This window comes from Agelaius phoeniceus, chromosome 12, assembly GCF_051311805.1.
Source record: "Agelaius phoeniceus isolate bAgePho1 chromosome 12, bAgePho1.hap1, whole genome shotgun sequence".
NCBI lineage: Eukaryota > Metazoa > Chordata > Aves > Passeriformes > Icteridae > Agelaius > Agelaius phoeniceus.
This window is the reverse complement of record NC_135276.1, coordinates 17,387,398-17,401,634: the sequence shown is the minus strand read 5'-3', so window position 1 is coordinate 17,401,634 and position 14,237 is coordinate 17,387,398. Positions and strand designations below refer to the sequence as shown.

Here is a 14,237-nt window from a genome sequence, read left to right as displayed (position 1 = left end):
ATGGTAATTGAAATGGATCATAATTGATTTCTGAGAGTTCTTAATGCAGTGTCTCTTAGTGCCTTGGGTTTTGCCTTTTGAAAAAAATTAATTTTCTTTTGAAAAGCCCGCTGTGTGCCTGGTGTCTTTGGAAAGGCAGGAGACTGTGAATAGCATTATCATATATAATGGCTACCACTTATCATGTTCATTCTGATTATGTAAAACTGAAAATCACTGCAGTGAAATGAAGTTTCAATGTTTTTATTCAAAGCAGCTTCTCACAATGTATAAATACTGCATATTAACACACATGAAAAATACAACTTCTAAGGCACCCAGAAATGTGTCCATACACTAGTTACAGGACCATCAACAAATAAATTGTGTACAATTTGATCTAGACAGTCAATATTTGATATATCAGAAGATACAAGTCCCTCAGTACTGTACCAGTTTCAGAAAATATTTACAACACTGTGATATAGGGGTGCCTGTACCCTTATAATATTATAATATGTACTCATCATTACAAATATTAGAAACTGTTTTAGTCTGTTCCATGGCATTCTGACAAAATAACTTAAGGGCCTAATTTGCAAAGTTCTACAATTAATTTTTTGTGCAAGTTCTGAAAATAAATTTACATAGACATAACTTGTGAATTTTTGGTTCTTTGCTTCATCTCAGAGGTTTGGTAATAAGCCTTACCAATAGACATGCCATCCCAGCTGAACATCACTCCTTTCCCAATAGCTCAGTGGATACATCTTTCCCCCTTACACCTGACATGGTTGAGGATGCAGTGTTTGAAGCAGAAAGAGACTGTTTGATCTTCGGTACAAATGTCAAACTAGTTCACTGGCAAAGGAACTAATGCTTGATTAGAATAATGCAATTCTTTGGTCCTTTGTTTTTTATGGAAGGCATAACATTTTTATTCACTAAAAATCGAAATCCTGTCTGTGAGCAAGCAAGCTAGTGAATGACTTTCAGTGTAGTATTTAAAATAGCAGTAAAGAGATTTAATATGGCTTAAAACATACGGTTAATTGGGCAGACACAGATAACACATCGAGGATAGCGAGTACCCAAATGTACTATGATAAGATTGTCTATAAGTCTCTTATGTAAACTTCTTTAGTGTCTCCTAAAGAGTGCTGGCTTTAGCCAGATTTGACTTTTATAGACCCAGCCACACAAAGCCTGAGATTAAACTACCATGGTTGGGAGCACAAATGCACAGTTTATATATAACAAAGCCCATGCTGACAAGTCTACCTATGTTGTTCAAAAGAAACAACCCGTATTATCCTTTTTACAAGAAAAACTTAAGGCCCTGTACTCTGATTTGCTAACTTTCTTACAGCAATTATTTGGGGAAGTCCTTAGTGCTGCACAAGCAATTATGCAGCTTTAAAGATTTCTTGTACCTAATGGTAAGGCTTATTCACAAATGCAATGCATTTATAAATTATATTTAAAACTGTAAAGGCTGGCAAAATAATTAAAAAACCCAAAACCAAAAATAAAACAAACCCCAACCAAAATTGTTTGTTCATCCCTAACATTAAAAGAGCATTTTATTCTAATGAAAAACTATTGGCACAAAACCATTATATTATAGATTAAAAGAACAGTTCATAGTAGTGAAAAAGATTGCCTAAAACGCATACCCTAACCTACCACAGAAATATAAAAGTTTATATTTTGAAAATATATACTGTATTAAAGTTTGTAAGCTTATTTATTTAAACAGAAATGTACTGAAATAGTAAACTAAGCAACACTTATCTACAGCAAAAATATACATGCAGGACAACACAAAATAAATCGCTTACCTTTAATATCTACAAATGCAAAACTGTAGAATTTTAAAGATTGTACAAAACAATTTACACAAGAATAAAATAACATACTTAAACAACAAATTGCATTTTTGATCTTAAATACTGTGAATATTAGTAAAGGTACCCAGACTAATATGTACAGTACATCTAGATATCTGAATACCTAGTAAGGATAGAAACACAAGAGAAAATTCAGATTCTGATATTTAAATACTGGAAAAGAAGCTTTCAACATTGTTATTACTCTTTTTTGAAGGGAAAATAGATTCCATGAAAACTAGATTGTAACTGTATAGATATGAATAATTAAAAATGTTAACTATGGTTAGCGCTTGCTTTAATGGAAAAATAATTATAGAAAATGTATTTCAACCATTCCTTTGTCATAAAAAATGCTAAGATACAGATATCTGAAAATTCAGATGAAATGGTGCAGTTTAAAAGATCCAACAATGTAAGATTCTTCTCTGTTTGCAAATCTCTTTCGGAACGCATTCCTTCACATTGCTGAGCAATCTTGCTATATTTATCTACAAAAACTAAGCATAGTATTGAAATAAACGTCCTAAAATCTTATTAACACATGACTAGGAGTTATGGCTCTCTGGACGGGAGTAAAGGAAATAAAGGAAATTGAGGAATCATGGTACTTTCCATTGCCTTTTGTTCTTTTTCTGAAGGTGTATGCTGGAGGCCTGATTGTGCAAACTCATGTGTGTGTGTGTGTGTGTGAATGTTTGTGTGGTTTTCACTGGGGTAACCCCTCTTTTTCCAGGTGACTCCGTGTGCACCTGCCCTGCCGGGGGCCTGGATCCAACGTGCCCCATGGTGCTGCTGGTTGTGGACAAAAACAAGGGTTGGTATAAAACAAGTGGTGCATCCATCGCTTCAAATAGTTATTGAAAGAGTTCTCTTTCAGTTATTTTAAAATAAGCTAATGGTTTCAATAAGTTTCTTTTAAAAAACATTTTAAACAGGCTAATTAGAAGCCAGATTCTGTCTTTTTAATGAAGAATTTCCATGAGTACTTCTGCATTTAGAGTAATGATTTCCTTAAAATTCAGTGGTACAATTAGGGCATATAACCAGCACTTCTAATTATTTGTGGAAAAAGAAATGTTACATTAATATGTTGAAGGCTACTGTTTACTGTAATCACCTGTTAACTTTACAAAGGCTTTGTTGAAACTCTTTATGGAAATGCTAAGAGGGAGAAAGCTGAGCAGCCTCATTTGCAGAGGTTTAAATCATAATAAGTCACTGAGCTCAAGGGTGGAGAGCAAGTGCACAAATTACAAAGCAAACAAATGTGCAAAGCTTCTGCTTCAAGAGGTTTCAATTTGGGCGTACTACAATGGCAGGTGAAGTCTCAGAGCATGCTCCTGTCCTTTCCACACAAACTGCCCATAGCAGGAAAGAACTGAGAGACATCCAGTGTTCAGAAGTCTGTCAGTGTCACTGAACAGTACTAGGATCACATTCCAAAAGAGCAGATTGGATTTTCCTTCTTTATTGTGGACTGCTTTTATGGATAGCCATAAGTTCTTGTAACAGGTGCTGGGGTGGCCAGATGTGGAGAGCTGCAAAAAGCAAAACAAAATCTCTGCCTCCACTGAGTTCAATGCCTAGCACCTTGTATAAACTGCTGGCCCACACCCAAAGGCCTCCAGAGCAGAAATTATCTCACACCTGAGGAATCAGGCAACTAGACTAAGGCTCATAAGGATTTGCTTTTAGACTTCAGACCATAAGGGGTGTTTAAACCTGAAAAACAGTACGATGCCACACAAGGGCACCACTCACCCTGTTACTGATATTGGCTAACAGGAGTATAGTAAACTTAAATATAGCATCTGGTTGGTGAGCCCTTCAGTGCTCCTCAAGAAGGCAGAAAGTGAAGAGAGACTTAAGGGGGACTCACTGTGTCAGAACCCACTTTTTTTTTCTCTTAACCCTGGCAAATGAATCTGTTTTCATACATTTTTTGTACAGTTTTACACACAGAGGAGCATGCACGTGGCTGTTTCATTTACTGCCCACAATATTCTGTGGGTTTTCTATATATTCTTTATTTTTTTCTACTCAGTTTGCTGCTAAAAATGTGTTTGCATTCTCATGTGATACCTTTAATTCAGTCTAACGGGTAATATGAAAATAAGATCTGTGATCAATAAACAGCTGAATATGAACACAAAATAAATAAGTTAAATAAATTTAACAAAGCAAAAAATTCTAGAAGTTTTTGTAAACTAACTTTACATATTATACATATAAATTATCAGATTTTTCCATTAAACTGTTAGAACTTAGAAAAAAATAATTAACATATTTCTAATGTATGGTTTTTGGGTCTACCAAAGGTCGTGCTGACCTGGATTTTAGACTGAGCCCTCTGTGTCAGCCCAGATGTGCTGCAACAGCAAGAATAAGTTAAGAAGGACAGACAAAATAAACCCTTACAGGTGGGTGAGCCTTGCTGGGCCTCAGTGGTGCTTCTCAGCCCATGGAATGTAGAGTTGGATGTGGATGAGCAATGTGAAAGATGCAGCCTCTGCACAGGTTACGTGCACTGAACGCCTGCCCACGTCTTGGTTACACAAAATCAAACCAGCTACAAGCAGCTGTGCAGCTCACACAGCCACAGGCATTGGGATCACTGTCACAAATTCCTCACTGATGCATTGCCTCTGCTTCTCAAACATGGTCATGTCTGACTCTGGTCACAACTGGAGCAATTTCTCTTTAAGTTAGGCCAAGATATCAGACTTCATAAATTTTGTCTTGCAAGTAGCTGAATAATGAATCCAGTCCTTTGGAAGAACTCCACAGCTGTTTTAACATCTGACACTCCTTCTCGTTCACCTCTTCAAGTCCGGATTTCAGGAAGCTCCGCACGAGACATTTGGACTCTTCCAATACCTAAAGCCAAAATACAACTCAGTATTTTATTCTGAATCTGAAAAAATTGCTGTGGATTACGGCGTGACCAGCATTTTTATACTGACTCTGTTTTACGATCTAAATAACTCCTTTGGGCACAGAAATTACATTTGATTTCTAGCCACAACTCCTTGTGCTGATAGTCAGCATCTTTAAGAATTGAGGCTGATGGGTTAGTGCCAGGTTTTTAAAAGAATGAGGAATTCTAAAGTACCTTAGTTTATTGAAGGTCTGCCATGAAGCACAAGGAGCTGAACTCCCTCACACCGAAATGAAAATCTGTGAGGGACAATATACTGGCTACCTGTTTTCTGGAAGGTGGCCTTTAAGGGTAGACATGTTGGAAACCCAAATGTGGATGTCCATTATCTTTAACAATTTTCCATCATGTATTATTTCATTATCTTTAACAATTTTCCCTCATGTATTATTTCCTTATCAATACAGAAATTAATACTGCAAATCCCTTTTTAAGCCTATTTGCTTACATTTTTATAAAAGTTGAATATTTTGTAAAAGAATGATGCTAAGCAAAACAAACCCTCTGACTGTGTTCTGGAGTTAGATTTAATTGGCAGATACAACAAATCACCTGAGATCTTTGCAATAGGAAGCCCAACCTCAAGCCCTTAGTAATTGTTGCAAGTTCTGAAAGGCACAAACTGCAGGTCCATGGTTGCTCCCATAGTTCAAGTCATTTTTCCCGGACCCATTTTTAAGCGCATTGAGATTGATTCCTTTAAATTAGTTTTAAAATACACACCACCAGTATGTGTCTCACAAGGACCTCAACTGGTCAAACAAACCCAATAATAATTCCTACATTACTGATTTTCTGAGGACAGGAGATTTAATATAACTAACACAGTGTTCTGTGGGAAGGGAGGTGCATTCTCTTCACTCAGCTTTGTCAAGACCTTCATGTTAAGCCCAGTTCCTATATGTTGTGGGTTTCAACACTGCTATTGCAAAGTAGTATTTGTCTTTAACTCAAGTAAATGGTGTTCATAGCAAATCAAGGACCCTGTGCATTTTTTGTGGTCTGTTTGTGAACAAGTCTTTGAAGGTTTATCTTTGTCCACAAGTCAGCAATGGTCTTTCCAAGGGGTCTTGAGAAAATTTCACTGACAGCCAATAGCAGTGAGGGAAGGAAGAATTCACAGTAAAGCCCAGAGGTTTTCCCAACTCAAATAATACACATTATATCAGCATCATCAAATAAAATTCTGCTTCATTTCCAGAGAGTTTCATTCTCAATGTCTTCTGTGAGATCTAATCTACACTTTGTTTAATTAAAAATCTCTTGTGTCTCTACCTCCTTTTACAGCAGATCTTTTAAATGAAACTGAAGGATGCTGAGACAGTTTCAGACATAGGAAATACAGCAAGAAACTATAACAGTTTTCACTTTAATTACTGCAGTTTTATTGCAGCCAGTATCACTTTCTTCACTACATGTTTTTTAAACAAGGATGTGCCCAGAATAGGAGTATATGTGCCTGAAGGGAAAAACCTCTAGGAAGACAGGAAAGGATTTTCTTTCAACTTTTGTGTACACAAAAGGAAAGTTATAATACACTGTGACCAGAATGTGTTCAAATCCCTCTTGTCTGGATCTCACCTCTCCTTCACAGCAGAGCTTAGCTGGCACTATCCTGCCCTTCTGTCTGGAACATTCTGCACCAGGAGTGCAGGTGCAGGAAGAAGGCAGATTCAGCTGTAATCCTGTCCTGTAGGCCAGGACAAAGTGAAGGGCAAATCTGTTTTCTTACAGGTTTCCCAGTACAGTTGTAGAGTTTCAGACTGTTACACCTTCATGCAGGAAACCTGTGCTAAAATCCCCTTTCAAAATGTGGGGCAAAGAGGTGCCACTCATTGAATAAATGCCAATATTGTGAAAGGAAATAACTCCCCCCATCCTGATCCCTGAAAAATGAGAAACTCCATGAGCTCACTGTTTCCTATCCAGGTTTTCTGATGTCAGCCTTCTTTCACAGGTATGGTTGAGGAAACTGAGGTCCCACATGTGACAAGTGACAAGCTTTGGGAGCTCACCTTACCTCTGTGAAATGTCTGTGAAATTTAATGAGGGACTTTGATTTCTTACCACTGCACTGCAGGATGCCATTTCTTTCACTCGTAGCATCACTTCTTGGCTGAATGTTGTTGGCCAAAATACTTGTGACACCAGTCCTCTGCTGCAGGCTTCCTGTGCTGTCAGCTTTCTCCCACAGAACAACATTTCATTTGCCTGTGAAACCAAAAGACTCTGGTAATCTTGGGTTATAATTCCCTTCAAATTTTTCTCATACTTGCCTGCTATTTTTACGATTAAATTACAAATGTTCTTCTGTATCTTTCTATACTGCAAAATACTTTAAAAGGAGTTTCAGTAGCTATTTAAGGATTGTGCAGGTGGCCAGAGCACAGCATGGGTTTAATTTAAGAGAAATGTGCTGGCATGCATGGTGAATCTGTATTGCTGATCTTACAAGAGTAACTATCAGTGATACTGTGTGGAGAGTCATGGAACACAGTAGGAAATATTTGTGGGGCAAATTCTGATTTACTATACTGGTAAAAGCTAAGCAGTCTTACTGGAATCATTGTGGATTATCTTTAAAGAGCAGAGAGCAGTATCTGGCTGTATTACTGCCCACTCCTAACATGATGCAGACAACTACTCTGCAAGGTTATTCTGCTAATGTATTTCTTCACTTTTCTACCATGATGTTGACAATCTTTGCTTTTTCAATCTTTCTTGTGTACAGCAGGTGTTGTATATTGAATTCCAAGATTATTTCATGATAAGAAGTTGGTAGTGATTAGCTGAACTTTCCACAGATTTCATTTTCATTAAAGACAATTAAGAAAATTGTTTACTTTTTAAAGAGAGAAAGAATCGGGAATTTATGAAAGGTTCTTCAGCAATTGGAGGTGGAAAACCTTACCAGTGCAACACCCAGAATTTGTGGGAATGTGTATGACGAGCAGCCAGCTGGAGTGAGTCGGATTGTTGCATATGGTGTCTGAAACCAAGCCTTCTCACTTGCCCAAACGATATCACAGAGTGGTAAAATAGAAGCTCCTAACCCCAGAGCAGGGCCGTTGATAGCAACCACAATTGGCTTCTTAAATTGAATAAAAGCTTTTACAAAATCCCTAAAATAAAAAATAAAAGGAAGATCTTGAATACAGAAGTAACACATAAATATCCAAGTTTAAAGTACTTAATCTGAAAAAAACTTGATGAAGAACACAACAAATGGCCAGTTTTATGAGGTCAGAACTGCAAGATACTTTCTAGTTTGCACATGGAAAAGTCTGCTTATTTTTAGTTATTTAATCTTTCTGAGTACCTATTGCATAGTTTTGTGTATGTTGTATATGGCCTGATTAAGTGGATTGCACTGAGTGTTGTACTTTTTTCAGGAAGGTTTGGTTGGGTTACTTTTACTTCTTGACCAGTAACTCCTGAGTTTGAACACGCAGCACTTCTTGGTTTGCTCCACAGTGGCTGGAATGGACCTTGTTTGGCTGCTGCTGAAATATAATAGTCCGATTTCTTTTTTTTTCCCAAAAAGTTCTCTTAAGATTCTGTGTCAAAGGTTACTGCAAGTCCCATCAGTGGATTGGGAGATTGTAATGTTTATGGCACCAGCAGAAAGAACAAGACGTGCAAAGAGGAGTCAGAGAAATATTTGAACAGGATGAGTGATCTTCAGTTGGGTCTTCATTGCAAAAATCTTCAGCAAAGCTGTTAAAAAGCAGATGCCTTTGCCTGACTACCTCAGTAATGTGATGAGAAATTACAGGGAAGTTAAATGTCATCAGATTCATCTGGATGAATGAACTAGGATATGTTAAATTCTGTGCAATGAGGAGATCTTTTAAATAAGCTACCTACCAGCAGCTGTGGAAAGACATCTGTTGAATGGAACGGCCTTTACACCAATTAGGAAAAAGTAAGAGTGTAATTGTGGGCAAATTATGGGCTCCAGCAGCTCAGTGCACAGCAGGTATATGGAGGCAAACGAGATGCTCAGTTATTTTAGAAAAAAGACATGGATAAATCAAATTCCAAGCAAAAGAGGAGATTCTCTCCCTGTCCTGGGTGTTTATTAGATCCAGAGTGCATCTTTGCTGACAGATTTTAGGAAAGAACATTTTGTCAAATGTACCCTTTGATGAGTTGCTGCTCTCCCACTGAGGTCAAAAGGATCCAGGCCTCTGTACCTGAGCACAGGTGGGCCTTGCAGGTTAGAGAGCACATGTGGCAACTGGGCTGAAGTGCAGGGGCACTGGCTGTGTTTAAAATGAGGACAAAGAGGCTGAGATGACCCAGCATTAAATTTTCAATTAATACATTCTGTTTTTGAAGTCCTCTAGTAAGGAGGACCATGGCAAAATAGAGAATTGATGCAGCTCTGTTCACAGTAGTAAACCAGGAGATGACTGTCAAGACAAAGAGAGTGAAATAAAGAACATGGTTTTTGTCTGTTCAAGACCATTTCTGTCTAGAGGAGAGCAGGGTTAAGGAGAGTTGTGATTAGTTTTTGTTGCAGATACAATGCTGTTCCCTTATCTCATTATTTCGTTGGTTGTTTATGACTGAGTAGTGACTGTGGATCACTGCACCTCATTAATTCCAGAATTTTGAGAACCTCAGTAGTTACGTAAGTCTTTCAGACAGGACTGCAGTTGTGAATAGGGATGTGATGAATGATAGGTAAAAAGAAAGCAAACTAAGGATAAATGGTGGCAGTAAATCTGAGGACCCTGTGGAGGCAGATAAAACCAGTGTTGTGGAGAGAAGCAGGAATCATGGTGATAAACGGGACTGGAAGTGAATATGGAAAAGCAATTTGGGATGTGGAGAGGAAACATAATGTGGAGGAAGAATAAAGCAGAACACATTAATGGAGGGGAAGAGCTGAAGAAGTCTTCATATGAGTGATCAAGGAAGGGAAGACCTGGAGAGAGTGGAACACAAGAGAAGGCACAGAGAGCCTCTGTCATGAGGGAAGAATGGGGAGCACAGAGGATGGTGAAATGGATGGATATGGAACATGCTACCTCTAGGATGGAGTGGAAGGCTACAATATTGGGAGATGATGAGGGGAACAAATGCCTGCCTTTGGTCTCCAGAAGCTGCCGTGACCAGCACTCCATTTATCTTTGTTTCCTGTTTGGTGCCTTGTTTCAGTGGATTGTCTCTGTACCCTGAACTTGGCATGTTTCCTTGTCTCCAAACCATAAGTTCACACAGGGAGTTTCTGGGCTGCAAGATCCTTGTTTCAATTCAAAGCAGTCTTTGAAAAGGATTTCACATTATAGCTCTTGTTGCACAGTAGATCCAGATGCTTAAATATAGGAAAAACTTTCTGCAGGAGGCTTCTGGATTTGCTAGAGCATATCTGGGAGGCTGACCATGGAATACATGCTGGGATGCTCAGACACCTCTGCACTGTTCCAGGCTCTTGCTGCTGGTCAGGGCTTGCAGGCTTCACATCCAGGGCTGTAAAGAGGCTGAGCAAGTAAATTTGTCCTTGTCTGTTTTCTTCTGAGCACACCCAGAATGTTGTGGCTCAGGTCCCACAGCGCTGCCCAGCTGGTGCTGTGAGCCCAGTGCTGGGAATGCCTTCCAGCAGTGAGTCCATGCCAGGGCTCTGCAGGTCACACTGTGCAGCCTCTCTGCCCTTTCCCTGCTCCAGGACGGCGTGTGGATGGTGGCAGCTCACACTGGTGGGACTGGGATGGATCTGGGATGGATCAGGGACGGAGCTGCAGTGCTGCACATCCATTCATTGCCAACCCCAGTGGCTGAGGGCACAGCACCAGTGACTGAACCATTGAGACTTGATAGGCATTGAAACTTCAGCTGTAACTTGTGACCGGTCCAGGAGAGCCACGCTTTGGAAAGTGGAAACACATGATAACCAAGATTTCAAATTCACTTTGATACAAGTCTAACTTGATGTAAAGCAGTGGAGGCAGAGATCCATGGATGTATTTAGGGACATCCAAACCATTGAAAAAAGCAATGGACATTTTTTCTTCTCTTATTACAGTTTATTTTCCATGAGCTGAGTCCTTTGTTCACAGAAAGCACAGAGAGTGCTAAATGGAAAACGTAGGGTATTGTTTCCAGAAGTACAATAAAAATCTATTTTCAGTGGGCCTGAAGCCGACATTCTTGACAAGGTACAAGCAGTACATTGTACCAGTATTTCAAGAGTGTTCTCTGAGTCCAAGGATGGAAAAACTGAGTATCACAGTCTGGCTTATACTTATTTAAATGTTGGATTGATAAGTACACCTGTATATTAGATGTGTGCAAATAAATGTAAATTTATATAACAACACCTAACTGCACAATTTTTACAATAATACTAAATTTGTATCTTTTGGTAGGTGGTGAGTGTGCCTGTGTTTTCAAACAAGAATTTTGATTTTCTACCCTCACTTTTTTTTTTTTGTTCCACATTTTTAAAAACCCCTCACATTTAAAAAAATAAACTTAGACTGTGTCCTTCAAAGGGTTTCTCTTTTAAAAAATATCACTCCATGACATTTGAGCATATTTAGGGTCTTATAAACAGCTTGTAACTTACTACATTTAAGAAGTATCTTTAAAGTCTTTCAAAATAATTGCTACTTTGAGAATTTCAAAATTTTTTAACCTGGAATCCAAGCTGATCTGCAGTAGTTGAGATAACTGGTGGTTAATATACTTTGTGTAATACCTAAACCTGATCTTATGTTACACTAATAAATTCCAAGTAGAGATATCTTGTAAAAAATATCTTTAATATTCCTTCATAGAATTGTTGCATACAGTTTTAAAGCTCTCAGAAGAATATTTATTTGTAGAAAATGGGGGGAAAAAAAAAGGACCAAATCGTCTCCTGGTACAGACTGGTGAAATACCATTGGCTTTAGTGGAATAATATTGATTTATACTGGAAAATCTGCCTAGTGGATAATGGAACATTTGGTGATGTGTTGTGCAGATTGATTTGCAGACTGCATGTCATAAACCCTGGAATTCTATTAAGGTGATGTGATATATATATATATATATAAGGAAAGTCGCATTTTAGTTACAAAACTAAAATTACATTTACATATATATTAAGTAATTTAAATTTAAGAAGAAGAGTGGAGACCCTTCTAGTAAGGTTCTGAAATACAGTGGCAGACTGCTATTTCAACAGAATATAAGCAATGGATTCCCATTTGGACTGAAATTAATTAAAATGATGAACATTAAAACAAGTAAAAGATCTGCCGTTCAGGAACCACTTTAGAACATGAAGCAATATTGAATTTGGAAAAACAACAACAAAGTTGTATTTGATTTTGGAGGAGTGATTTGAAATATTAAATACAGAGAATTAGAATAAAATAAATCCCTATGGATATTAGCACTGGAATAAATGTGCTTTCTTTTCTAATATGGAAAGGTCCAAGTTTGTTTTTACTAAACAAATTTGCAGGACTATAATTGGAATGCAATCAACATTTAAATATACAACATTTTTGGACCTGATAAATATCTTTATAATCACACACTGCATTTCATAATTTAGAGATCATAGGTAAGCTTGGGTCACCTTATAGCTTCTGCAATCCTAGTGCTTTCCTTTCTTCTGTCATTGGATAACCTGCCAATTAAATATGAGTAATCTAGGCCACTACAGAATACACTTCCCACTGCGCTGAGAAGTAAGAGTTTACTGTCATCAGCTGATGCATTGCACAATGCTCTCCGAACTTCCTTCATGATCTGTGGATAAAGAAAAGTAAACAATTCGACATGCATGCCGTGGCAATATCATTTCCCTACTTTTACAAACCTTATTGATCTTGAGAGACTTAAATTTTGGGCACTATTAATAGTTACATCAATTCTATATAGAATTTTAATACAGAATGATATTAGAATCATTAGAATGATAACACTGAGAGTTTGCAGAATATTTTCTATTTGGCAGTGCTTTCTTGATGTTTTTTTAATTCCAAGAAGTTTTAGGAGTTGGCGGTTCTTTGTTGTATGGGAAATTCTACCCAGCTTATGCTATTTGATTGCAATTTAATAATTTCAATATCACTTCTTTATTTTCATTGTGTACATCACTGTATCCTCAGGAACATGTTTATCATAGCAAAAGCCTATTATTAACCTCAACAGCTTGAAAGCAGAATTTGTAAACCCCAGTTTTAAATTCTTCAACTATTTTGGTTTATATGACTTCAACCAGAGCAAAGCAGGACAAGAGGACATCATATACATCAACATGACAAATATATTCTTCATTTTTACACTTTACAAAAGGTAAATCATTAAAGTCCCTTGAAAAAGAGACATTTTAACTTTGTTTTACAACTGGATCAAGCTATTAATTACACCATAAAACAAACCTAATCAAAATCTGTATAGAATTGAGCTGCTGGTATTGTAGGAAAATGGCCTTTCACCTGAGCAGAGAATTCTTTCCTAATGACTTTTAAAAGGAAATTTTATTTCATAAACTTCTGATGCTTAACTTCTTGTTTGGTCACAGATGGGCATGGTTTGTGAGCTGTAACTCATTTCAGCCCCCTCTCCTCTATAATGTGCTCCTCATTTCAAATAATTTGCTCCTCACTGCAAGGGCCCTGATTTCATCTAGTGTGACACCTCCTGTCCTTAATCATAGCCATGTGTCAAAGTATTTCCTATAGACATGGTCCTGCTATCTCAGAGTTTTCTCTTTTGCACCAAAAGATTTGCTGTTGGTGTAAATTTAGGTAAGAGAGAGCTAAATGTGGCTGGGGATTTAAATAGAGTTTCCATGTGAGAGAAACCCAAGATTTTTTAGCCTGTGATTATTTCTGTTCACTACTTTCTGTTACAAAAACTTCTTTAGATCTCTGAAGTGCCTTGTTTAAGAAATGTCCCTGAACACTGAAGTTTTGTTGATGCCACCCCCTGGTTGGCCTTTTAATAGAAATCCTATGGGTTGTGCTGCTTTCCCTATGGGTTTGTGTAAAGATGAGTATTACTGGCTGCTGGGACTGGCCATGAGAGAGCAGCTGGTGAACTTTGAGATGCTTGACTGCTACAAGAGCACTTCAGAACGCCTGTAATACTGAGTGTGTGACAGTGGGTGGAAGTGAAGTAATTAAAAGCTGCAGAATTTGGAAGTGTATTTGAAATTCTTATGCAGGTACAAAAATGTCATCAGCAATTTTAGGAGCACTGTTTATTCTGAGAGTCTCAGAGGCTGTCTCAGCCCTCAGCTTAGAGAAACACAGCAACACTGCACATATAATGGGGAAACAAAGGGGAAAACCCCCGAAAACCTTTAATCAGTGTAATAATAGAAACTTTAGAATGTGGTAGACATTAAAATTAAAAAAAAAGTATTTTGGTTTTCCTAGTTCCATCTGAATGCAATGTTATCCTCTTAATTCAGGGTAAAA

At 37.8% G+C, this 14,237-nt stretch overlaps 1 protein-coding gene across 1 annotated transcript in view; it reads right to left on the bottom strand.

Annotated features, from left to right (window-relative positions):
- Positions 1–227: 227 nt before the first annotated feature.
- The window catches only part of CDYL2 (chromodomain Y like 2), a 60,504-nt gene continuing 46,494 nt past the window's right edge, over positions 228–14,237 (bottom strand). Inside the window, exons 4-7 of the mRNA XM_054640837.2 lie at positions 12,386–12,558; positions 7,721–7,931; positions 6,877–7,020; positions 228–4,748 (exon numbers count right to left, since the gene is read on the bottom strand). Coding sequence (XP_054496812.1) covers positions 4,590–4,748; positions 6,877–7,020; positions 7,721–7,931; positions 12,386–12,558 — 687 coding nt within the window. The 3' untranslated portion in view covers positions 228–4,589. The remainder of the gene's footprint in view (positions 4,749–6,876; positions 7,021–7,720; positions 7,932–12,385; positions 12,559–14,237) is intronic.